This window comes from Ylistrum balloti, unplaced genomic scaffold (genome assembly GCF_031769215.1).
Source record: "Ylistrum balloti isolate Yb309-2 unplaced genomic scaffold, AGI_CSIRO_Ybal_v1 Utg371150, whole genome shotgun sequence".
NCBI classification, from domain to species: domain Eukaryota; kingdom Metazoa; phylum Mollusca; class Bivalvia; order Pectinida; family Pectinidae; genus Ylistrum; species Ylistrum balloti.
Window position 1 is genome coordinate 50,811 of NW_026782630.1, and position 26,519 is coordinate 77,329.

General features: G+C 35.1%; 1 protein-coding gene across 1 annotated transcript in view; it reads right to left on the reverse strand.

Annotated features, from left to right (window-relative positions):
- Window positions 1-1,570: 1,570 nt before the first annotated feature.
- LOC132561137 (neuronal acetylcholine receptor subunit beta-3-like) overlaps window positions 1,571-26,519 on the reverse strand; it is a 104,920-nt gene continuing 79,971 nt past the window's right edge. The window contains exons 5-6 of the mRNA XM_060225866.1: window positions 19,774-20,318; window positions 1,571-2,040 (exon numbers count right to left, since the gene is read on the reverse strand). Coding sequence (XP_060081849.1) covers window positions 1,571-2,040; window positions 19,774-20,318 — 1,015 coding nt within the window. The remainder of the gene's footprint in view (window positions 2,041-19,773; window positions 20,319-26,519) is intronic.

Here is a 26,519-nt window from a genome sequence, read left to right on the forward strand (position 1 = left end):
AAAAGCGAACCTAAGAAAAAATACACACAAAATATCGACATATCCACAGGGCTATAATTCAATGTCAGATTCGACTGAACTAGCACCAACATAGAAGGAAAGAGAGAAAAATTGAAAATGGGACAACAGTGTAGCGATATGCCTCCACATCGTCAGGTTACATTGATATTTCTTTTAAACATTACAGCGAATGACTGATGTAACTCATTATAACACTAGTCAATATCGCTGTCATCAAATTTATTCCAATTAAAAAAAAATGTTTTTTACAATTGATATATTTGCTAATTGTTTTGGATAATGATCATTTCCAATCAAACTGTTTTAAAAGTATTAATTATATGCGAATTCATGCGGCATCGGGAGTCTTGTTCTTGCAATCAATCTATAATTGACAGGGTCAAATTAAATTATATGTACCCCTTTTGTGGTGAGGGTAGTGGTAACATAATCCCATGAATCATGTTTTAATGAACCCGGCATCTAATCTATCAAAAGTTACATCTTGATTTATGGACTTTTTCTAATAAAATTACTTTTGCTTTATACAAAACATCCGACCTTCCATAATATAAGAGTTGTTTGTTCTGTTTATTGTTGTTTGTAAGCATCAATAAAACAATGATTTCAATTGTCAGCTGTGGATCAATTATATGTACCTATAGTCAATCTGATAAGTGTTATGTAACTTAAATCTGAACACCAGTAAGTAGAAGGTGGTTAACAAACATGCAGATTCGTTATAGAAATGTTGGTGTTATTTTATAGCCGTAGCAAATACATTCAAATAAGTGGTTACTTTGAGTCATACTGGGTCATTGACATAATGTATGATCAATTATCATCTAACAGATAAACATGTGGTGCATATTCAAATTGATTATGTTTGATGCAATAGAAAAACTATATAATTATTTTTATGTGAATGATTGACTACATGATAAATTCAGTTTTATTGTGTATGATATCAGACTAGAAATATTAAATAGCTTATCACATCCAGTGCCGGTGCAAAATGTTTAGGATGCTACAACGGAAATGTTTTAAGGAAAATAAAACCATAAATACATTGAGATCAATATAACGTCGTTACCTTGATAATTTCACATCTAGACTTCCTGTATGAATTGCATTTGTCAATCACATACCAGTAAAATGTTTTAATTAATGTTCGATTTTTAACATAATCCACAACCGTATATAAGATATCAGTGATTTAATACATCGCTTCACGTAAAATGTTTGAAACTTTAATAACGCTGAATCCAAAGATTGTCTGGACATTACTAGTTCTAAATCAAATTTAAAGAATTAGGAAGCAGAAATGTTTTCAGAAGAAGCTACTTAAATTTGATATGTGCATGTGCGCGTCAGATCTATCAAAATAAAGAGATAGACAAATCAAATAATTTGATTGTGACATTCTTAAAAGTTATTCTTAAAGTGCATGTTAGGATGTTTACAGTTCACCGGAAATGTTCAAATCATAAGTGATGCACACATATACCATTTAGTCAGCTTAAGAATAAATAAATTCGCCCGTTGCCAATATGCAAAACATCCGACATTATCACCAATATATCAGCAATATCATGGCAATGACTGTGGAAAGCACTGTTAGTATTGTGACTATACAAAATAATACATTATCTAGTTTCTGGGCAAACTCCTTCCCTAGATATTTTCGAGATCTTCTGCTTCTCATACAACACTGCCACTTCGTCACTTTAGACGCACAATTCAAGCAACAGCTTTCTGGAACAGGATTAGCCTCAGAGTCATCGATCTCCATGTAATCCTGCAGGAGTTTCTCTGTTGATGGTCTCAGTCCATTCTTCGTTATTTGTGTTGTTTTTCTACGATTGTTGTTTGAATTAGGACGACAAACCTTATACAAACGGCTGTTGTGTACTACGTCATCAACCCTTTCAGTGACGTATTGGTTTCTTGACTTCTTCTCCCGATGGTGGAAATGAAGCACCATCACTGTAGATGCGACTGAGAGTCCACTCAAAGTTAGCAAAATTGTCAGGTAAACGGCTGCAAAAACAAAATGTTAACAATTCATATTACACAATCTGCCATATGAGTAAGAATACGTATTGAAAATTGCCTCCTTGACACGTTATGTATATTGTAAAACATTATATGATCATGGACATCCTTTCAATAATAATGATAAATCTTTAATGTTACATAATGTATACTTAGTCCTTTTATGGAAAGTCTTATTTGTTTGGTTTTTTTTAATTTTCATTTTTGTTTTGTTTTGTAAATATCTTGTGTTTGTTTTTCTTTGTCTACACAAAAAAACACTTTGTGTTATACAGTATTCTTTTGCTCTAAAGACGACTTTAAACAATGTTATTCAGCTATTATTGTAATTTCACAAATTTAGCATTTGCAAAACAAATGATGTGGAATGGGCTCTACATCGCATAACTTAAAATCTATGTTTGAATATTCGATTAACATCGAATTCAGCTTACACCGGATTATTGACAAGAGTATAAGGCATTTTCAAATTCATTCTGAAAACAAACGTATACATATTTTTGTTATTTTGTTATGCCTTAAAATAATATCATGAATATGTTCATGGTTGTTCAGTCATGCCAGGATCACTTCAAACTGGCATATTTCACACGGATGGGCATCATCTGGCCATTTAGGATGACATTCTATCTAGTCATAGCATACTGGCTGATTACTACGCATTTAACATAACATGATATATGTTCAAATCGAAAGCCTTTGTTTTGTAAAGCATAAAGAATCTGATACTCTCAACAGGCAAGAGAAAAATGCAACTGTATAGCAATATGAACAGACATTCCTAACACTTGTCATTTTGTATCATTAGGGAGCGGTGTTCTTTTGGCTAATTTTTTTTCATCGTAATATTCGCGCGCATACAGTGTTAAGTCCACTAAATAAATGTCCATGTGTTGAAAAAAGAAGTTGATCTAATTGTATATATGCTTTTTGTACAATTTGCAAGTTTGCAGGTGGTAGACACTGCTAGTGGATATTTACACGTATTATATCTAAGGACTGAAGAATGCCACCAAAAACACCACCAACAACTTAAAGATGTACAGATGTAGATCAAACACAACATTGCCCTAATGAGGAATGGCACTGACGCTAAGCTGTCGGCAATTGATCATCGATATGTTTTCCAAAGAACAATTACCATCAAACGGCGAAACAGGTCAGGGCGCTGATTGATGGCAACACAAGGCAGCCTAGACCTTATTTGAACAGAGTGATATCATTATAGATAGTTCGATAAGGTTAACTTTGAAACAGGCACCTTGTTGTTTACAGTTTCTGTCCTAAAAGAAAAATAAGCAAAAATAAATAATAGTTAATATAATCCTGTCCTTTCAGTGGTATTTTTAGTAAAAAGATATGAATACAAGTGTCAGGCTCTTGCAAAACATAAATGGAAACGTTACACATGGTTTATACAACGATGTAAGTAGCAGTCTTATGACTCGTTAACAGGCGCTGAAACATTCAACCTCTGATCTTAACGTTATCATAGACATCATAACATAATCATAGCATAACGAAGTCTAAAGTGAAACCAATGTTGTTTAGTGAATGCAATATGTTATTTCCTGATAAACAAATGTGAACATTTATAAAAATGACTGAAGCCTAATAGTGATACTGTATATTGACATTATTTACATTCATGGATAAGAATAAATGACACAATCTGTAGTTTATTTATTTTCACAGTCGGTCAGACGGTCAGATCATACTCGCATCATCAGGTGATACGAGTATTATGATGGCAGTCACGACAATCGGGTTTAAAAGAGGGAATCACATCTTAGCTAATGAGGATCTCAATAACTAAATTACAAAATGTTTTTGGCCAAACTACAACAGATTTTCCATTAAGATTAAGTCTGAAGACAAATTATATGACGATAGCACCTATTGATAAATAGATGTTCAAAATTTGGTAAAGATTAGGTAAAGTTGCGTAACACGTTCAAATTAACTTCTGTATGAACATTTCACATTCTACATATAAATATATATACAAAAGTGTTTCGAAGATTTTTTTTGCGATCCGACAGACATTCTGAAGCACTAAACTATCTTGTTAGAGAATTTAATGTCCACTTGTATGATGTAAGGCAAACATCGCATCGCTCATTTAGAAAAACGTGATAGAACATCTGTATAATTTTACTTGGAAAGAAGTTCCGTGGCAAAACAGAAAAAAAAGACCCTTTTAATTTTCTTTTTCTTTCATTTCTTGCTGTATGAGACAGGTTCTAATTTGACTTTTAATAAAGTATGTTGTTTATCACCATGCAATAGTGCAAACGTGAACATCCATGCACTCTATGTGATAAACAGTTCTTTAAATCCTTTAATTATATCATGTAGTGCCAACGCTGAAGGGATTTAAATATTAAATAATGCTGTTTGAATATAATTTATGTAAACACAAACAACAAGAAAAAATAGACATTGCAACAGACGATTTCAATATCCGTAGAGTGAATATTCTGAACAGATATGACCCTGCATCCATAACTAATGGTGTTAACATGTAGCAGCGCTTGTCCAATGTGTCACGGTTTTTGTTTTTATATATTTTTCGACAACAGAACCCTAAACACTAGGTTTCGAGTGTTGATAAAATGATAATGATTATGGCTGGGTTCATACGTCGCATTGGTCTTACCAGGGAACATTCTATTACCTAAGGCGACATGATGTAGTAAATAATTGGTGCTCGTAGTGTGCACCTCGTGGTTGTAATGTTTATTACCTTGTTCTCATTTGGGAACGTTACATTACTTACTTTGATTGACCAATAATTACATGACGAGTGTAGCCATTGAGGAAGAAAACGCTTACACTTCCGGAACACTTGGTCTTATTCTCCTTGTATCTTGTCAGCAGTCTTCATATTAATCTTTCTTTTGTTCATATTTGCCTTAGTTTTATCTAATTTATGTTTTGATTATGATTCTGTTCAGAAACTGATATTTTCTAAATGTTTTTACACGCCGTTCTACTGAATTTGGATTGAAAGCTTTCATAGCAAGAAAACGAACACGTTCCTTCAGTTAAGAATGAGAAATTGTAGTGAGTGTAAAAACCAAATATTTTCATCAAAACAAAAATTAGACTAGGATGTACAAAATTGGCTAAACGCTGTTTGGAATTCTTTAAAATCACATATCTTCGATTCTAAACAGTACACAATGAAACAGTAACTCTTATTATATATTATCTTAAAACAGCAGTAAGAAGCTTTGACAAAGGGTTGGTTAAACAACTAGTTTAGCTAGCAATCAAATGTTGGTCATATGGATTTTTTTAGTTTGGGAATCGAATGGAAATGAGAGGTCAAAGTCCTTATCTTTAAATTTGAATGATTCCAATATTAACGCATGATTACCTTTTGAAAGATAGGATAATGTGTGGCAGGATTTCATTTGTAATCGAACGATTTTGTTTTTATGCAGCAAATGTAACAATGCCTGCAGACAGGGATCAAGTTATTGGATGCTTTATCTCCAGGCAAAATCATTCATTGTTCGAAGTACTAATCATTCTTCATCCATTCAAAGCCAATATTCTTTTACATCGTGGTTGCTTCCATGCCACTATGCAAAACGGTTTATTCTTTAACAAAAGCATGGTACTTATCTGTATTTGAAAAGTCTTTGCAGTGTAGACATGCGAGCTTAGAAAAAAACAAAAATATGCAATTCAAGGAACATTATTCACATCCAAAAGTAGGTAACATGCATTTTGTTTTATATGCAAAATAACTGGATTGATAAGAAAGATATGTAGCTGACAACACACACCTTTAACGTTTTAATCTGTATGCATTTCAGCACAAATATTAGCTTTCATTGACATTCTCATTAGTGTTAAACACGAAAAAAATGCATACAGTTTATGATGTTGTAAAACTATAACAATAATTTTAACTCGAATGTTTGGTAAGTAGCATCAATGTTTACTAGCAGAAAAGTAAAGCAAATTGACGGAGAACATTGGTGTAACAGAAACGTTTTTCATCAACGTTTAGCACACAAAATGTCGTCTTAAAACTGTATGTGATAGAACATTTAGTACTGAAATAATTCTAGGGGGGATAGTCAAACAAATACTAAGACAACGTAGTAAAGGGTACCTACCGAACTGAATGAAAGTTGAGGTTTTGATCGAACGGATGTTTGGCAATTTGAAAACGGATACGGGGAACTTTGAAATTAAGGACTAATTAGCTACAACGGATTTCTTCCTTTAATGAAGTCGATGTTAAATCAATGTCATGTTATCAAAGAGACAAAGAGGTTGAGAAAAGACAATATATTCTTCAGAGCCAAACAATCGGCCACAAATTCGCTCAAAGGAATCGATATATTTCAATAAAGCTAGAATGGTGACTATAAGACTCGCATCATCCCGTATCTCTTAAAACCCTGTAATTAAGGAGGGTCTGAAATCGATAGAACAGACATCTCACACCGAAGGTCGACCCCGATCCTTCGATATGTTAAGCTTTATAAAGTTCACAATACCCTTGTGATCATATAAACAATTTGTAATAGAAAACACATCTATATAACAATATAGCATGTCGACAAATCAAAGAAACTGCCTCACCAGACAACTGCCCGCTGTAACACGTGATATAAACAGTAGCACGTCTTTAATGTTACTATCGTTTGATCAAGATTTTATCGTCCTGCTTTAACATACTGATGTGTTAAAGTAGTCACAATAGACCCCGATTATCGATCGCTGTCATATCAAACGGATTTGTCTCTCACATGTTTGGATTGATGGTCGTAAATTCCAGCTTAGTTCTAGTAACATTAAATTAATTTTACTATCCCTGTTCCATTTGCTGTCCGCCTCATGTGATTCTTCACCATATACTGTATCGTTGTTATGTACTTATTTTCTTATTTGAGATAATAACATGACATATAATTTTTATTGACCAAGATTTACATATGAATATTGATAAAACAGAAAAGTTTACCCTTCCGGAAAATCTGGTCTCGGTTTCCTTTTAATTTTATAGGTGTAAATTTTCATCCATCATGAGAAATGAAAACGGTTTACATTTCGACATTAGTTATTTTCTTTACAACAATATGGGATTGATTGAAAAGAAAACATCGTAAAAACGTATTGACTAGCATCCCTTATACGAATTATCTACATAGATAAATATAAAGAAATTTCGTGGTCAGAAAAAGGTAATTGAAGAAATGAAAAGAACGCCTTTTTCGTGTTAATGTAAACGGTGCAATAATTAAGACGGTACGTTAATGAGACGATGCTTTCAACACAACATAAGCCATGTCATATGTAACATGCAAAAATATGAAGTGAAAAGACGACGCTATGTATTAACATTGTAATGATTTTTTTAAAATATAAATCATCTGCCCTAAATCCAACTCCTAAAAACTGAGTCATGACCAAATAATCCAGACTGGTCTGAACTACTTATCAAGTATTGTTATCATTATTTTTAGCGAAAGGAGAAGCGACTTTAAAGTATGAAGACAAGTGCAAAGCCATGGAAGGATGTAACATAGCTATGCTCTTTTCAGACGTCTGAAGGGAGCACAGGTTGTCTTTTAACATTACTTTTGCTAATTGGTAATTGGTAAATCAAATTTGAACTCTAGGATTTTATATAAAAAAGAAAATGAGGATGGTTATTTTTTATTGTTGATTTGCGTCATATTAACAACCGCGGTCATTAAAGGACGTGCCAAGTTTTGATGGTAGATTGAAGCCGGCGTTTCCGAAGAATAAAAACCGACCTACAGCCAGTACCGAGTGACTGCCCAACTTAGGACTCGAACCCACGACCCAGAGGTATAGGGGTTTTGAAGATAAATGTCAAGTGATATCACAATTATTCGCCATCTGTTGTTTCAAAACGTATGAATTTACAAACTAAACAGACTGAACACTTCACACTCTAGTGTCTTGCATCATTATATTCCTATTTTGCGATAAACCACACACATAATGTTCAGTCTAAGCTTCTTCTGAACATCAGACTATTCTGAGCTTGCGTCGTTATTTCGATATCAACACGTAAGAGGACATCAGTACGTCAGACTAACACAACAAATAATATTTTTTCTAACAAAATGGCGTGAAATACAATTGGAGTACGGAAGATGAAAACACGTGGCTCTTCATTGAAAAAATTGGAACGGCAGTTCAAAAACACATTCCAACAAACATTCAGTTATATTATATGTCAATGTTAATTCATACAGTACTATAATCATGAATTAACTCAGCACTGTCGTCAGTAACGTGCAAAGTCAATGATATCTTCTTTTGTCGTGTTATAATCAAGCACGGTTTTTACAATCATTCAGACTTTAAATAAATAACGCCATTTGTCATATTTAATATGTCTTCAAGAATAGCAAGACCTCTGATGTCCAATCCGATATAGAAATATGCTGTTGTCACCAAGAATGCCAGGACATAAGACCTGCATCACAGGTTATATACCATTGTTTTACGATATAGAGCGTATCGAAATAGTGTCAACACGTTGTTCCTGCAAAATGTGTACTTGGCAATGACGAATAGCTTTGTTATGATTTTTAAGTAGGATATTTTCTTTTTAGCACAAATGCCGCATGAGCTATTTCCTAACACCAAATGGTTAGCATGTGATTATAGACTGAACACAGAGTGGCACATGCAAAATAACACAATGATGGAAACCAACACCACATGATAGATGTGGATCAATGGTGGCCTACACTCAGTGTTGCCGACAAGTGTACTTTGTCGTAATGGGATCTGTTATCACGATACAAGACCATAGCTTACCCAGGGCAAAGCTAATCTCATAACAGAAACGTTGTTTATCTGTATCGGATTACACTCATATGGACAAGAAAGTACATACTAAGAATATTATATATTTAGGTAGCGAAGGTCGATTCGTCAAGTAACGACCTTTTAATGAAAATATATCGCCGGGGTAAAAAAGAAGAAAAAATATTTATATAAAATACTGAAGAAGGTAACATAACTGGGTTTGTTTATTTGTTTGTTTATTTGTGTTTTTCTGAAGCTTTTCTTTAAGATTATTTTTTGTTCAATAACTTACGATAACTTTACCAAAGATGTTTTCAGTTTCTTGTTGTTGTTTTTCATTCTTACTTAAATTGATGATTTTTATCCAACGTTGATCCATTTTAATGAAGGAACAGGATTATTAAAGTATCCTTTTTGCAATAACATCTTTAGAATGTAGGAAAAAAACAAGAAAACTAAATGTGTGCACCCATCAAATCGGCATTGGTTATCTTGTTGAACTTAATGTATTGGTAACTTTAACGGAGTGTATTATGTAAATAGATCTAGATCTAAGGGGAATAAAAATGAGGATGAAATCGTGACGATAAGCGACGTTCTGATTGATATGTTTAAAGTTTGTTGGTAATACATTGATATAGACTATTGGCCTACCTATAGGAACAAGCAGTGCTACTCGCTTTGTTTACTATTTACAAGGCTGCTAGAATCGAAAAGGTTACCGAAACGGGTCATAAAACTAAATTCTAAATCTTTTCCGCTTTGACATAGATTAGATTTTGCATGCAACAGTCGACATATTCATAATACTTGGTTTCGAGAAATGTAGGATGATGAAGACTACAGTGAAGTTCTTTGGCCATCATCAGATTTTATTCCGACTTTCTTTTTATTCAAACGCAACAGTAAGTTTTATTGGCCCTTAACATACCCGATGTTGGCGTTGTTTATAACCTTGGGGTTTGAGAGCATTACTTACTCTGACAAGGAATGACAGGGCGGATATTGTTGATAAAGCAGAAAATGTTTTGTTTATACTTTGCCCTGGTTTCAATCATTTTGAGTTTGTATTAAGATTCTATATAATCTTGGTTTTTTGGCCAAGGTCTAGTGTTCTTATAATAATGACTTGAGAGAAATATTATTAGAAAGTTATTTATATATATCTATGTTATGTATTAAATATACAATTTGAAACGTATGGTAGTCACCCTTAACATTATATTGAAAGTCATATAAATATCGACTTTCAGTTATGTTATGAAATACAATAGCTTTTTGCGTTCAAATGAATACTCAAATTGAATTATTCCTTCAGCAAATTTTATACATGTATCACACGTTTCTTTGTACTCCAATTGCCCCATGTTAACAATGAAATATTGACGACAGTTTGACCCTAAAGTAAAAACGTGTATATCCATATTGGTCTTCAATGGAAAGTGTTTCCCATAAAAGTGTCTGTGCTATGATTGATGTTTCGAGGATAAAAGCAGTTTTAAGATAAACGGTATTGAGGTCTTGCTGCATACCCTAAACATTACCGATATGTAGCAAGTGAATTATAGCGGGTTGACCTCGTGTGTCGGTCAGTCACTCTTTGCCACTATTTAACCGAGAAACATGTCTTGGTTACTCGATGCAGTTTGTGCCTAATAAAATACAGTACTCAGTATAACAAAGCATCTATCAAAGGTGAAGTTAATATAATGCATGTAAATCAGAGATAAGATACAGTTACCATTTTCAAAGATAACTCAAAAATACTTCGAGTTAAGCCTAGTATTCAATGTTTTCGAGTTTGAAATAACGACATTCAATTGTAGCTATCTGTTCACGCGGGTCGTATAAAAGACGCACATGTAATGCTACTATAAAACTACTGTTAAAATGAGAGTTACTGAAATATGTTGTAATTACAAGGTTATCAATATTAGATAGAAAGGTTTTGTTAAATCTGTCATCAAACCAAAGAATTAGATTTTATTCAATGTTTAACATGTTTATAATGCGCTTTATCACGACGCTTGAATAAGAAAATCTTGACATACATTGTGATGTAGTAACAGGACAATATGATATCTAAACATTACGTATGTGGTGTTTCTTTCTAATTCTAACTTATCAATAGATAGAAAAAATGACATACAATCTTATTGTATAACAAGACGTCAGGGTTCCAGTTCTTCAATGCGAATTGGCGACATTACTGAATATGGTACAATAGAGACACAAAGAATGAATTAAACTGCGTCGTTCTCGTCAGCGATGTTAATGGCTTCAATTTTGAAACCTTTGAGGCGACTAAGGAAAACCCAGTGTGACCAAAAGAAAAGGTAAAACCTGGTTAGGGAGATGCATTAACACTATCACTTAATCAATTTCTTACTTAGGATATGTTTGATGGTATTAGAACATCTTTGAGAACATGTGAATACTCTCACCAGTTCGACTAATCGACTATTCGAGTGAATTAAAAGTGACATGCAGGTTACCGGAATAAAATTCCATCAGCAGTGCCTGCCATCTACAATCTCGAAGATTGTACAAGACGCACAAGCGAATAGCACTAGGACACATAGAGCTAAACAATGAATTTAATTCACCATACAGCGAAATCCTAATTCTTAAAATAACCGTCGCTACAATTTAAACATAAGAACAACAGAGTGGTTAGCCATTACCCTAAAAGATTAATATGAAGCTTTTCAATTACATGTCGATTATATTTTAATTCTTGTAATACGACAACACATAAAATGCCTGAGGGAATAGAGATACTTTGCTTTAGGTGTTAGTTTAATCGAAGTACGCATTTGCTTAGTTGGTGTGTTTAAACATGCAGTTAATTATCTCTTTTAATCTATGAAAACAAAATCATACAGGAAACTCAATCGTGGATGGTTTTGAATTTCGGGTCAAACGTGACCTTAAATTATGACCAACTTTGTGCATACTTCCCGAATACTCAATGGCTGCGTCATGGGACACTGCAGAACATTTGGTAAATGCCTTAGTTCTAAAAACAAAACTATACTATAACTTTGAAATGAAAAATTAAAGTTCCCAACCGTTCCATAAAAAAGTGAAGACTAGCTGAGTAAACAGAACATCAGTTATGGAGAATACTTCAATCTATTAAAACATGGATAACGGTAACGTTTACACGATTATCATATAACGACAAAAGGGCAAGTGTGGAAAGGTGTCGGAATAACAAGTAACAAACAAATGTACGAGAGCACTATAAGGGAAATAAATGATGTAAGTATTCAAATCATTTTACAAGTTAAGAGTGTAAGCATACAAGTGAGTCACGTACTGTTACGAGTAAGGTGTGAAAAATTAAAAGACCGTCAAGTAACAGGTAATTGGTGTGAGGGTACAAGAGCGCCAGGTAACAGGTTTAGGATGTGAGGGTACAAGAGCGCCAGGTAACAGGAAAAGGATTTGAGGGTACAAGAGCGCCAGGTCACGAATAAACCATGCATATGCGTACAGAAACGCCTGGTGACGCGAAAGGTTAGATTAAACCGAACGTAAGATTACCAGAATGGACACTGGTACCTGAACATCGGATTGTGAGAACATGTAACAGACATGAAGATATTGATAACAGAAGCGACAACGGCTGTAAAATTTTACAACCTCTTGATTGCAATATAAAAATGGGAATTTCACGCTATTCGGCTGCTCTAAAACGCAAGGCGGCAACGGAATGGTGTTATATTGACTACACGTGAATCTCTCGTCTATCTCCGCCAAATTGCCAACAATGTTAAAAACAAACGCAGCTTTCGTTTCAACAACGTAGATGACTTTAAATCATGTCACTATTATACCTACTGGAAGGTTACTTGTGCGTGTCCTTTTCTGTGTAGTCTAGGCCTGGTAACTTGATTGTAAAAGATTGATGAAGTCCTGTCCAACAGTACATAGGAAATCAAATAACGTTCAACTTCAAATAAGTTTCAATTAACCGATTAGCGCCAATCTAATTTGCATTCATTTATTTCCGTTTAGTTGCAGGGGATGCGAACGCAAATCAATAGAGTACCCCTAAGTTGTCTGGTTCAGACATTCCCTAAGTGGAGCTGTCATGATGTAACTTTGCTTCTGTTGATTCTGGTCAAAAAGATACTAATTTCTCTTCCGGAATGAGGAATCCATACTTGTTCGACATATGTATGCTGTTGTAAGGAATCCCGTAAAGGGTGTTTTGTTTTCTGGGATGTTGTAACATAAAGTCACTGTTCACTGTATGAAGTATGTAATGAGAGTTTATAATACTACAATTTTCATAGTCAGTATCAGTATATCAAATCAATTAGAAATGGACGAGCAACTTAATAAGTTTGTGAAATTTTCTACTTTGAAGACTACTGCAGTGATTATTGTTATCTATTGAGACCTGCATTTTGACTTGAAAGAGAACCGCATAGAGGTATTACAGGGAGAACAGCTAGAAAATGCCAACATGTAATTATAATCCAAAATCAAATTCAATAAAACCATGGCAACATATAAACAAAATAAAGGTTTACACGGAAACTTCTCAAAATGGACAAGGAGAATCAGACTAGATGTTTCAAAAGAGTAAGCGTTTTTTGCTTCATCGACAACACCCGCCTTGTAAACCCTGGAAGAGATGTCGCGTTTTCAAATGTGAACAAGCTATACAACAACGGAACCAACAGACAAATGAACGAGCAGCAAACACGCCCAGCTTCATATCGCACAAAGAAATATGGTATTTCTCCACGAGATCACTATGACGACCGTTAAACTTTCCCATAATTTTCACCAACCTGCATGTTTTAAAACCCTGTGTTGCGAGTTTGTCCACCAGTTGACGACTTCTTGCACGAAAATCGTGATAATGGGAACAGCGCCTTGAATAACGAATCAACTGCGACATGTAAATAACTTAGATTGTGGATACAGGTGGTAGATTTCCAGAAATGAAAAATTCACAAATCAAACTTAAAATCATTACGCTTATCATATAGCTTGGTGGAAAGCTGTCTTTGTAGGTTTCGTCGCAATCAGAGATTGAGACATGCAGTTGATGTAGAAGAAATAGTCTGTCGTATCTTTGATTTCCAGTTCTGGTGGATATATACGATGGACGTAGTCAACAAATTTCTTGTTATTTAAAGACAAGACGTCATCAATATACCTGAAGGTGAAATTAAACAACTTTGCACGAAATGTCTTTATGACCGGTTTTGATAAGCTCTTTAACAAAGTCAGCCTTGTATGAAACAAAAATAAGTCAGACAACAGAGGCGCGCTATTAGTTCCCACTGCTAATAGTCTGTTGGAAGATCTTACCACCAAACGCGACGAACATGTTGTCAACCAGACACTCGATCATTTTTATTATTTCGTCCTCCGTATATTTCTTTCTTGATTTGGACGTAATTTTCACGAAATATGCTTCAGTATAGTTCAAAACAATAAGTTTATACAGCCGTTCACCTCTCTTGGAGAAGACAGCTCTCATAACAAGAGAACGAAGGCGTTCTTTCAGTTTAGAATGAGGTATGGTCATGTACAGGTTTTAACAATCAAATGTTCTTATAGAAGAGATGTTATTAGAAGAGGGTGGTGAAGAAAGGTCGAAAGCTCGTAGTTCTTCAAAATCCACATACTACTAATTCCTCTTTTTGATAGTAATTAGAACGGCGGTTAGTAGTTTATACAAAGGCTTGGTTGAACAGTTAGACCAGTCAGTTATAAAACGTTGTCTATATGGATTAGTTTGAACTTAGGGATCCAGTATAGACGGGGGAGGTCCGTGTCCTTATCATTAATAGGCAATCTAAATGATTGTAGTACCGAAACATTATAAGCTAGTATTTCGAAAAGATTGCGTAATGTATAGGCGGGATTTCCTTCGTTATCAAGCAAGCCCAGGTTTTTGTATACAGGGTGAAGTTATTGGACGCCTTATCTGCAGGCGCAATAACATACCTGTCATGTGAATATTGAAGTGTGGATATAACATCAGGATCAAGGAAAGCTGACTTGTGTTTTTTTTTTTTTTTTCAAGCTGCATATTATTTAACGAATGATGGACCGAATAGACTTAACCCACCCAGAAAGTGAATCCAACACCGCATGTTTCCGTTTCGCCCATTCTCTGACGTAGTTTTCAACAGAATACATAGTATCTTGAAATTTACATTCCAATTAACCATCGGGGTTTCACGATATTTAGAACCCTTCATGAAAAGTTTGAGCAGACTTCTAGTGTAATATATTACTGATGTCTATAGCATCAACTGCTTTATTTACAAACTCAACATTCATAAACTGGCGAGTTGTTGGAGGATCGCAAACATCTGTACGGACAGGTTTAAAGAACCTAGTGGTTTCTGTATCCATTTGATTTTCTATTATATATCCATTTATATATCCATTATATCCGCTAGATTTATTGTAATGCCTCTGTCCGTGGCTACGATTAAGTCTAGTTTGAGGAGTGAATAAAGCCATAACGTTAGTGTTGCTGCATCAAGGACTGGTCAAATTTCCTACAGAGTCCACACGGTCATTGTAGCCATATGGCGCAGCAGTGCCAAGGAGTCTAATATATTGTTTCTCACGTTGTCTACGGAAGGATGGTGGGGTTATTTGTAAGGTCTTGACTTTGTTTCCAAAATACGGACATTCATCGACAGTATGGAATTGTCCGGGAGGTTGAAATGTTGATACAAACATTTATTCTCTCCGCGGTTCACTGCTGAACGATGACCATTCATACGTTGTCTTAACTGTCCTTTTGTTTCACCACCATATATCAATCAACACAGCGTCCACTCCATACCATAAAAACGTTGGTAGTTTTACAGTTTCGGGGCTCAAAGCTTCTGGTAGTATAAACTTTATTAGTCAGAGAACTATTGTAATTCCTATCAATAATAAGAACATTGCAGTTTTACAGTTTTTAGTTCCGCTTTTTGAAATCTTAAAAAAATCCGAAGTGCCTGATTGACTAAATAAATCCGTAAGTTTAATTTTGCATTGTTGTAATTGTGTTGAAGAATCCGATTTTTTATAGTTCAGAGTGCCATCAGTGTTTTAGTGTAAATTAGTAACATCCCTGAGGATAATCCGAGGATACGCTTTATTCTGATTATAGGTTCTGTACGCATGGGACCTTATAAGGGAGTCTTTGTTATACTGGGCGCCCAACTTAGAGACTCAAAGCTGCTAGAAGTACAATCTTATTCGTCAAAGCACTAAAAGAGCTGTAAAATTCTGATGTGTCTGATTGACTTATAGATTCTGCGAGGTTCATTTTGCACGGTTTTAATTGTGCTGCAGAGTCAAATTTTTTATACTTCAAATTACTCGCAGCGTTTTGTGTAAAATTGGTAACGTCTCTGAAGACACATTTGATACAGAAGCCTGTTATATGTATACAGTAAATGAATCGTGTTCTTCTTTTTGCCATTAACACTTGCACGGTATATTGTCGACTATTGTCATGCTAAGTCATCATTCATTGCAAAAGGCATGTTTTAAGACATTTTTCTGGGTCAAAAAATCAATATAACTTCAGGTCTTTAATTAACAAATTGAAAAAGATGTTTGTGATTTGTGAGACAATTTTCTCTTTGTACAGCAAGCTATTGAATGGACGTCCGATTCAATTAATTCTAGACAGAATAGGATCCTTCTAACACTGTTAAAGAAACTGATAATGAACACTACATGATATCAGAATATAGAGAAGTGAGGGAAACGTCAACGATATATTAAAATCATGCAGTACAACACATACAACTCTATTTCAGTTAAGGTATCTTTCCAACCGATAGAGCCTGGTCACTTGTTTTATCAAAATATCAAACATTTCTCGTAGTCCAAATTATTCTGACGTTCTATCAACATTTTATATATCGGCCTGGAGTCGATGATCGACAGAACTCCCTCCCTACATAAATAAGGGAAACAAGCTGCTCAAGCCTTTGTAGGCTTTCAAACGGTATTTATAGAAAAAAATCGTCATTTTTGACATGCATATCACACATGGATCGAAATGTGTGTTATTTATCTACAAACTGGGGGAACAACACGGCATAGTAGTCAGTTTCTTAATTATTTTTCTAAATGAAAACGTTGAAATATTTGCAGATATTTTGCCTAAACAGTCACAAAAATACATCTCTCTTCTCCATATTCCATTAATCCGTAAATTACAATCTTATCATTAAAAAAAAAAAAAAAAGAATCAATTTAGAATTCATCCTAAAAATCATCTATCATTAGTGGATGGAATCACTTGAATGTCTGACAGAACATTTCATAAATGATGTCTTTTTCACTGTTAATGTAATGAAATAGGAGTGGTTGGAAATATGATTACTCAATGCCCAAGTCAAATGGCAGTCTTTGGAACACCGGTATTAATATACCACCTTTCCTGACACACGCAAATGGTTGACAATAGTTTTTTTTACGATAGTGTATTGTAATGGTATGCACATCTTTTAGCGTTCTTCACGCTGAAAAAAAGTCAAATTTATTTTCCTGAACTGAAAAGCCAACCATGGACATACAAAGAAACTGTTTTAAAAAACTAGTTATCGCTTGTCATTATCGCAAATTCATTTTCGTTGTTTTATCCTGCTAATATTTGTATGGAATTCGATTGGATTTAACTATATATTCCTTTGAAGCTACTCACTAAGTATACACCTAAATGTACCAAGACATCGCCGAGGGTAACTGCTGAAATGTTCTAAACACCTGGGAAAGGGACATTTTTTTTCAAAATCTTAGGCAGTCATTATCTATACTGAAAGGATAAAGAAACGCAGGGTAATATTTATTCCGATATTTTGAAAACGCGTTCTCCAAATAAAGTGAAACTTTGTGGATTGAGTAATTAGGTCATATTACACCTGGTCATGTATCGAAAATTTAGTCACGGTACAGTGCGCAGCTCTGGTAAATGGAGGAAGGAAAAAACAAGAATATTGTGCACCGTGTTGTTCTGGTCTCATGCAGCGTTGGTCAAGTCACTCTTCGTTAGTCTTTATACAGACCAACTGCTTCCCTAAAATTAATTGAGAATTTGATTCGTTTTAAGAATGGCACGACTCACAGAAGTTCAGAGGGGTCAGGCCATTCAGATGCTGATGCAAGGACAGCTGCAAAATCAGGTTGCTAGGCACTTTGGTGTTAATGTTTCCACCATAGAACGTCTTGTAAGACGTCTTCGGGAAACTGGGCGATTGGCCGATCGACCTAGGTCAGGACGTCCGCGCGTAACGTCACGACGTCAGGATCGCTATATCGTCGTCTCATGTGCGTAATCGGCGCCTTACAGCCGTTGAGGGTGCACTTAATGTTCGTGGAAATCATGGGCGTCCTATCAGTTCAAAAACTGTAAGGAATCGATTACGAGAAGTTGGTGAAAGAGCACGTCGCCCCTACGTAGGTCCACACCTTACCCCTGCTCGACGTCAGCGTCGTATGGCCTGGGTCGCTGCACATGCTCCACGACGGTTTCCACTGAGGCAGTGGAGACAAGTTTTCTTCACGGACGAGACTCGATTCCGTCTTTATCGATCTGACGGCCGTCAACGTGTCTACCGACGTCGTGGCGAACATTTTACGGACGCTTGCATTGTAGAGAGGGATAGGTTTGGGGGCGGTTCAGTAATGGTGTGGGGAGGAATCTCACACGGGTTTAAATCACAATTGGTTGTTATTGATGGCAATTTAACAGCAGCTAAGTATAGAGATGAGATCCTCCGACCCCATGCTATCCCTTTCTTACAGCAGCATTATCTAATCCTCCAGCAGGATAATGCTAGGCCCCACGTAGCAAGGATTTGCCAAGTCTTTCTGGCCATCAACAACATTCAACCACTAAATTGGCCTCCATATAGCCCTGATTTGTCCCCGATCGAGCATCTTTGGGACCAGTTGGATAGACAGGTTCGAAAGCGCCAGCCACCCCCTGCTACTCGAGAGCAGTTGACCAGAGCTCTGATTGAAGAGTGGGACAACATCCCCATAAGACGGATTAACGCTCTCATGAACTCTATGACCAGAAGAATAAGGGCCGTGAACACAGCAAACGGCGGACACACAAGATATTGATGACTCAGTTCAATTTCAATTTCAAAATCCTATGGGTCCATTCAATCTAATCCTTAGTACCTCTAAACAAATTGTCAGATGCAAAATACAGACTTTGGATATTTTTAAGCTTTAATTTATCTGTAAGTATACAAAATTTCGTTTTAAATGAAGCCCGATATCATACTTAATTTCTGGTTTAAAGTTCACCCTACGTTTCTTTATCCTTTTAGTATATTTGTGATACACACGTCAAGGAATCAGGAGTCAACCTGCCTGTTGGTAACTGAACATCCATTTGTAAAATATAACAGTGTCAGAGATTATTATTTCCAACATGTGTCGTAGTATTACTTTAAATTGCTATGTCTAGTTACATCTATTTCTCATTTTTTCCAGCTTTCAGGTGAATGGAATCCGCTTTTAATTGAATGCATTAATATATTTCCTTGTTACATTTATAATAGATCCTAGATAATAGTAATTCGTGTAGGCCCTTAGTATGACCTCACCGCTGTCGTACACAACATTGAATTGCTTTATCCCCTCTGCATCCCATGTCAAACGAAGTTGAAATTCCTTTCTCTATATGAAGGGAAATCTCACAGCAGAGCAATTTTTGTTTGGCAACATCATTTCATACCCTCGGGATGATATCTCAATCATTACTTTTATAAAAAGCGACCAAAAGCTGACAACAGCTCCCTCGTGACATAAGAACCATTTGCCCGTTTAACCCTAATAAAATTGAAACCATTTGATACTGTACATGTGACAAGTTACAAAATCTGTGTATAAGCTTACCTAATATGGAGATGCTGTTTGACGTTTTCGGCATGACGTCATTGACAACACTCATGAATACAGTAAATGAGAGTAAGACCGTAACAGCAAGTGTCATCTTCTCGCCTGTATTCATGGGTAACATGAACACCAGAACGTTAAGTAGTGACAGCATTGATATTGGTAATATAGTGGAGATGATGTAGTACACCGGCCGACGTCTTAGCTCCAATATGGCTTCCGCCCCGGGGAGTATCTCCCCGCTGTTATAGGACCCGTCCTCGGGGGAATACGCCTTCACGGAAGTAGTAAACAGATCCCATTCTCCATTAGGGTAGTAACCTGTTATGTCAACACTGTTTTTCTCTACAACAACAATCATTGATTTGTTTGTGTGCATCCAAGACATCACACGTATTGCACAGTTCTGGCTGTCAAATGGGTACTTGGCGATATTCACCTCGCATATTGTTTGCATTACAATACCAGGTTCCCAAATCAAAGTTCCTTCTGAGTCAAGGCTGATTAACATTTGGTCTATACCCAGGGGATGGTATCCAAATGCCCTGTAAACAACCAAAACAAATCGTTAACAAGCAGTATGCAGTATAGTGTAATGTTTATATTCTTCTTCAGATATCACAATAATGGAGGTAAACCGAACTTTGTAATATTTAAACTTTAAAACATGTATCATTACATTATCTTTACTTTTGTGGTTTGGCTTCATGTTTTATCCGTATATCATGAAATTACACTATCTTTACTGATGTGTTGTTAATTCAGTAAGGTTACACTATCTCTACTGATGTGTTATTAATTATATACGATTACACTATCTTCACTGATGTGTTGTAAATTCAGTAAGGTTACACTATCTCTATTGATCTGTTGTTAATTCAGTATGACTACACTATCTCTACTGATGTGTTGTAAATTCAGTAAGGTTACACTATCTTTATTGATGTGTTGTAAATTCAGTATGATTACACTATATTTACTGATGTGTTGTTAATTCAGTAAGGTTACACTATCTTTATTGATGTGTTGTAAATTCAGTACGGTTACACTATCTCTTTTGATGTGTTGTTAATTCAGTAAGGTTACACTATCTTTATTGATGTGTTGTAAATTCAGTACGGTTACACTATCTCTATTGATGTGTCGTTAATTCAGTACAGTTACACTATCTTTATTGATGTGTTGTGAATTCAGTACGGTTACACTATCTCTATTGATGTGTTGTTAATTCAGTAAGGTTACACTATCTTTATTGATGTGTTGTAAATTCAGTACGGTTACACTATCTCTATTGATGTGTTGTTAATTCAGTACAGTTACACTATCTTTATTGATGTGTTGTGAATTCAGTACGGTTACACTACCTCTATTGATGTGTTGTTAATTCAGTAATGTTACACTATCTTTATTGATGTGTTGTGAATTCAGTACGGTTACACTATCTCTATTGATGTGTTGTGAATTCAGTAAGGTTACACTATCTTTATTGATGTGTTGTGAATTCAGTACGGTTACACTATCTCTATTGGTGTGTTGTTAATTCAGTAAGGTTATACTATCTTTACTGATGTGTTGTAAATTCAGTAAGGTTAATTTAAGGTTTTATTGATTATACACTTTGATATTTAACCCACAACTGTTTTGGAATTGATTCTCCGTAAATACGATGTCAATTAAATAAATAAATACCAAGTGGTTAACGGATTGTTATACACCAATCACGGAAATCGCTTAGATCAGGCACAAAAGTAGAACAGTTTAACGAAAAAACAATAATGGTTCTATTCTGTTCTACGAACGGCAAAATCAGGTATGCATCGATGATCAGCGCTTTTTACACTGTGAAGTTACGCGGTGTGCTGTATGATTCAGAAGTCAAAAACCTGAGATTATATGAACAACTGAATGAGACACAACATCTTTATGTCGACATATCTTTCCGGAGTATGTCAGAAATTCTACAGGAGACAGTGTTTAAACATTTTTTTAAAAAAAACCGATTAAAGCCTTGACATAAGCACCGCGTGCTTTCTATGAAGCCATATGTGCGCTGAAAGAAAGTCAAATTGAAAAGCATTAAGTCTCTGGTATTGACAGTTTACATCAGTTCTGACTTTTAAAGACGGGTTTGGAAAGATAGCGACATTGTAGCCATGTTCCAAAGTCAATACTTGTTCACAAGTCTCCCGTAAGGGACTAGAAGGAGCGAATGCTTTTGAGCAGCTTCCGTAAGGCCTACAGCATATTTCAAGACAACAATAATGCGTTGTAAATACGATCGATTCCACTTTGCTTCAAATCTTTATAGAAGGACGAGGGAGATTAACACTGTTATTACCACAGTGTATGCTACATCCTTGTAACGCAATATGTGTCTTCGCCATAATTCGAAAACATGGCAATATATCGATAAGATTGATTTTTTTAAACATATTCATTTTTCATATCGTAAATCTTACATGAAAGTCTAAATAAAAACAAAAAATATTTTTTGTCCTAGGTTTAATGAATTTCAATTGGATGATGTTCCCAAGGTGATGTTTTCTAGTTGTTATGCACTTGCGCAACGTGAAGACGTTTTATTACCCAATCAGACGGCTCGTCTTCCTAACTGAATTGCTATTCATGCAATAATCTGGACTTACAGTAGGGAATGTACAAAGATCTCCAATACAAAAGTACGGTTAAGGTCAACATTAACAGAAGGAGGGCCTTCTCAACATTTTCATGAGACAACGTTCTTACGTTCTTACTATTAAGATAGGACATGTTTGTTAACATGGTTATTGTTATGTACGTGTCATTGTCAAAAGATTCCTACAGTTAATAACGCATTTTTAATCAGTTTAAACACTGTTTCGGTTCCAAAGGAAAGTTTGCAAATGAAACGAATTAGGCAGACTTGCCTTTATTTAAAATTAAGTTAACCTGAATTCGCAAATAATTCAAAATGTATTTAATGACTTGTACAAAACATCACGAAAATCGTGTTATATATCGGCAACTGACAAATAAAATCACAACAAGTTTTTGAAGGATATAGGTTGATAAGGGTTAAAGGAAACTTCTATGGTCGTCATTATAACCTCACTGGGAAACATTATATTTCGTTGAACGATATAAAGCTGGAGGTGTTTAGTGTTCGTTAGTAAACGATATAAAGCTGGAGGTGTTTAGTGTTCGTTTATGAACGATATGATCTGGAGGTGTTTAGTGTTCGTTTATGAACGATATGATCTGGAGGTGTTTAGTGCTCGTTAGTAAACGATATGATCTGGATGTGTTAAGTGCTCGTTAGTGAACGGTATGATCTGGAGGTGTTTAGTGTTCGTTAGTGAACGATATGATCTGGAGGTGTTTAGTGCTCGTTAGTGAACGGTATGATCTGGAGGTGTTTAGTGCTCGTTAGTGAACGGTATGATCTGGATGTGTTTAGTGTTCGTTAGTGAACGATATGATCTGGAGGTGTTTAGTGCTCGTTAGTGAACGATATGATCTGGAGGTGTTTAGTGTTCGTTAGTGAACGATATGATCTAGAGATGTTAAGTGTTCGTTAGTGAACGATATGATCTGGAGGTGTTTAGTGCTCGTTAACGTACACTATAAAGCTGGAGGTGTTTGGTAGTTGTTAGTGTACCTTGTAATTCTGTTGTTGTTTACCTGGTTCCCCCTTTGAGAACAGACATTAATTACTTGGATTGACCAAGATTTACAAGGCGGGTGTCGTCAACGACGCAGAAGACGTTTATAGTTCTGGAACACCTGGTCTTATTCTCCCTGTTAGTTGTTCAGGAGTCCCCGTGTAAGTCTTTTTTTTTTGTTCATGTTTAGCACTAGTTCTATTGAATTTTAATTGGAAATAATAATTCTGCTGACATGTTGGTATTTTCTTTTTAGTTTTCATTGTCTAAAGGCATCTGGATAAATATAGGCATTTAAATGACAGGTACATTGTATATTGTGAATATACGGTAATAGTCAACCTCACGCCACCAAATATACAAAAACAGCAGAACGATATATCTGTCTGTAAGATCAATAAAACAATGGGACATCAAGAAACTTAAATGTGTCATAAAAACTACATAGCGATATTGATCTAAGTGGAACAGATGGCGTTGTGAAACACATGCAATTAAAATGGTGATTTTGTGGATCAGTGTCTTGAAGTGAGCATCGCTTGGCCTTAAGCGGTCTCATTTACAGTGAATGTGTAATGACAGAAAGTATTATCAATTTAACAGTGTGGTTTTCAGGATTCACTGTACAGCTAGTCATGCACTTACGTTTTTATTATAAAATGGCCTTAGTGTGAATAAGAAAAAATATAGCGAGTGTAAACCTCTGATATTTTCCACTTGCTGAAACATTCCTGGAACGACTGTAAAACGGTAAATAGTGTGACTATATTCAGAACTTCTCTTGGTCTATGTTCTATGTTTTGAACAGGTGCGATATCGAATATGCGATTGCTTGAGACAAAAAGCCGGTATTGATATTTGTGATTTTGAGAAATTGACTTATACTATAAAGTTTCCTTCCTTATCTTGCTTGACTGTATCTAATGTTAAATCTATATTAACATGTGTATTACCTAATGTGTCTCTTGTACAGTCAGCAAAAGAGTTTGTTGTTGTTTTTATCCCATAAAATATTGCAAATTTACATAAGGTCCAGCAATATATTTACATTTTAAGAAACCAGCTTCGTATAAAATTATAATGATATATTGTTACATGTATATCATACCTCATTATCTTGTTCTTGTATGTCATTGCCTTAAAATTTATATGTATATTGATTGGAGAGGGCGTCGATAATGTTGATATAACTTGTGCCCAATCCATATGTCTTGTTTTTTGGGAATAAAATATGTTTAAACTAAACCTAAAATAGAGCACTGTTTTAAGTATTCAAACATTGTTTCCACTACCATTGTCACACTTAAGGTTTTTAGAGTCAGGTACTCAGATAACTGTGAAGGCCCGTGGGCCTCCTGTGTGATTACCTTCAAATGTATTACCTACTCATGTTTAGCTTTTTGCATTGAGAAATCTTTTGACCGTTCGTTACGTCCATTTAAACAAGTTATGAACGAGAACCATGTTAACATGTTTACTTTTTTTCATTAACATTTCTTGTAGATTCTCATTTATTGGTGTGATGTACTGTATTTGTCGATACTTATCTAACTCACTATGCTGCTAAATTTCAACGATGTATAATTAGATATCTGAAGAGAAAAATGATTGTATCTTCACTAGTTATCTATTGGCAAGGTCGATCTTCTATAAATGTTGATGTATTTATAAACTCCACATACTTCATTAGAGAAAGGTCACATGTCGACTGATCCACTGGAATAGTGGCAGCTGATGGTGCCGGAATCTATATATTACAGATGGTGAAATCCCCATTACAATTTTATGTAGGAGACATTAAGTTTACTTAGCAGTCTCAGAGGTGTTTTACATAGGATTATTTATGTTCAGTCGTATATTTAATGTTGTGAGTGCTTTACCGTATCCGTAACATTTGTCTAAATTTACTCATTAACATACATCACTTCCCAAAGACGCTGACATATGTCCTCTTCTAGCATGTATATTTACGTATATTTTATAGACACCGTACTCCGTCTCTAGAAACATCTATCATCACCCTTTCTTTTGCCGTTACACTTAAGATAATATGTTAACTAATGAGTCCTTTCGTCTACCTGACCTTCGCTTTTTCCGCGAATGCTACAAGGAGGTTAGATTATTTATAGTCAGCAGCGTGAACGTTTAACCCGTGGTTAGATCACTCCCGTAACTGCTAAAATAATATCAGTTTATTTGTGAAGGATATGAAAAAACAACATCAATCTTTATCTGTTTTTAAACTGCTCTTTAAGTAGTGTAAACCGCTTAGTGTTTAAGCTTCTCTTTTAAAAAATCAATGTTAATACCTTTTTCACAATAGACTGGCTTTATTTTTGTATAGGCATTGGGTGTTTTTTCAGTTTCGTAGAAAAAAAAACAAAAGAATTATATATCGTGATGATGATTTCAAGCATTCATTTGCCACTAAATGCATTGTTTACCTATTTTCTTACCAGCTGTAAAACTTGCAGCGGACTTTTTTCGGCGTTACTGCTAAAGGGCCTGTTTCCAGTAATGTTAATTCTCCATAGGAGCCTGCCCCCGTATAATTTCTTATCTAGCTCAACTTCTGTTTTTTTTCTTTTCCGAAAAATAATTTTACACCTTTCCGACACCCAGATTTCATAATTTCAGTGAAAATGTTTTTTTATAAAGTTGTCAATTTCAGCATCAAAGACATAAGTTCGTAAATAAAAGAAGGTTATCTCGAAATTGTAATTCGCAACATAGTATAAATTTCTTTTGATAAATATTTCCAAAATATCGTGTTTATTCATAAAACATAAAAAAAAAAAAAAATTTTCGGATGAAAATGCACTTGCAGAGACACAATTATGAAGAAAAATGCCATAAATTTGCAATTTTCTCCCGTTATATAGTTTTGGATGCAAATTTCCATCAGAAAATCGGATAGAGCTTTACTTGTTTCATATGTGTAACAAAAATCAGCTAATCCCATATGGTGGAACGTTCTCATATCGCCGTCTGAATGTGGTTGTAAATTGAAAGAAAAGGGGAAATTAGTAACAACCTTGTCTGATACCCTATTATATAGCTTATTATATACAAACTTTTATATTGAATATCAGAGCGGATATTTTC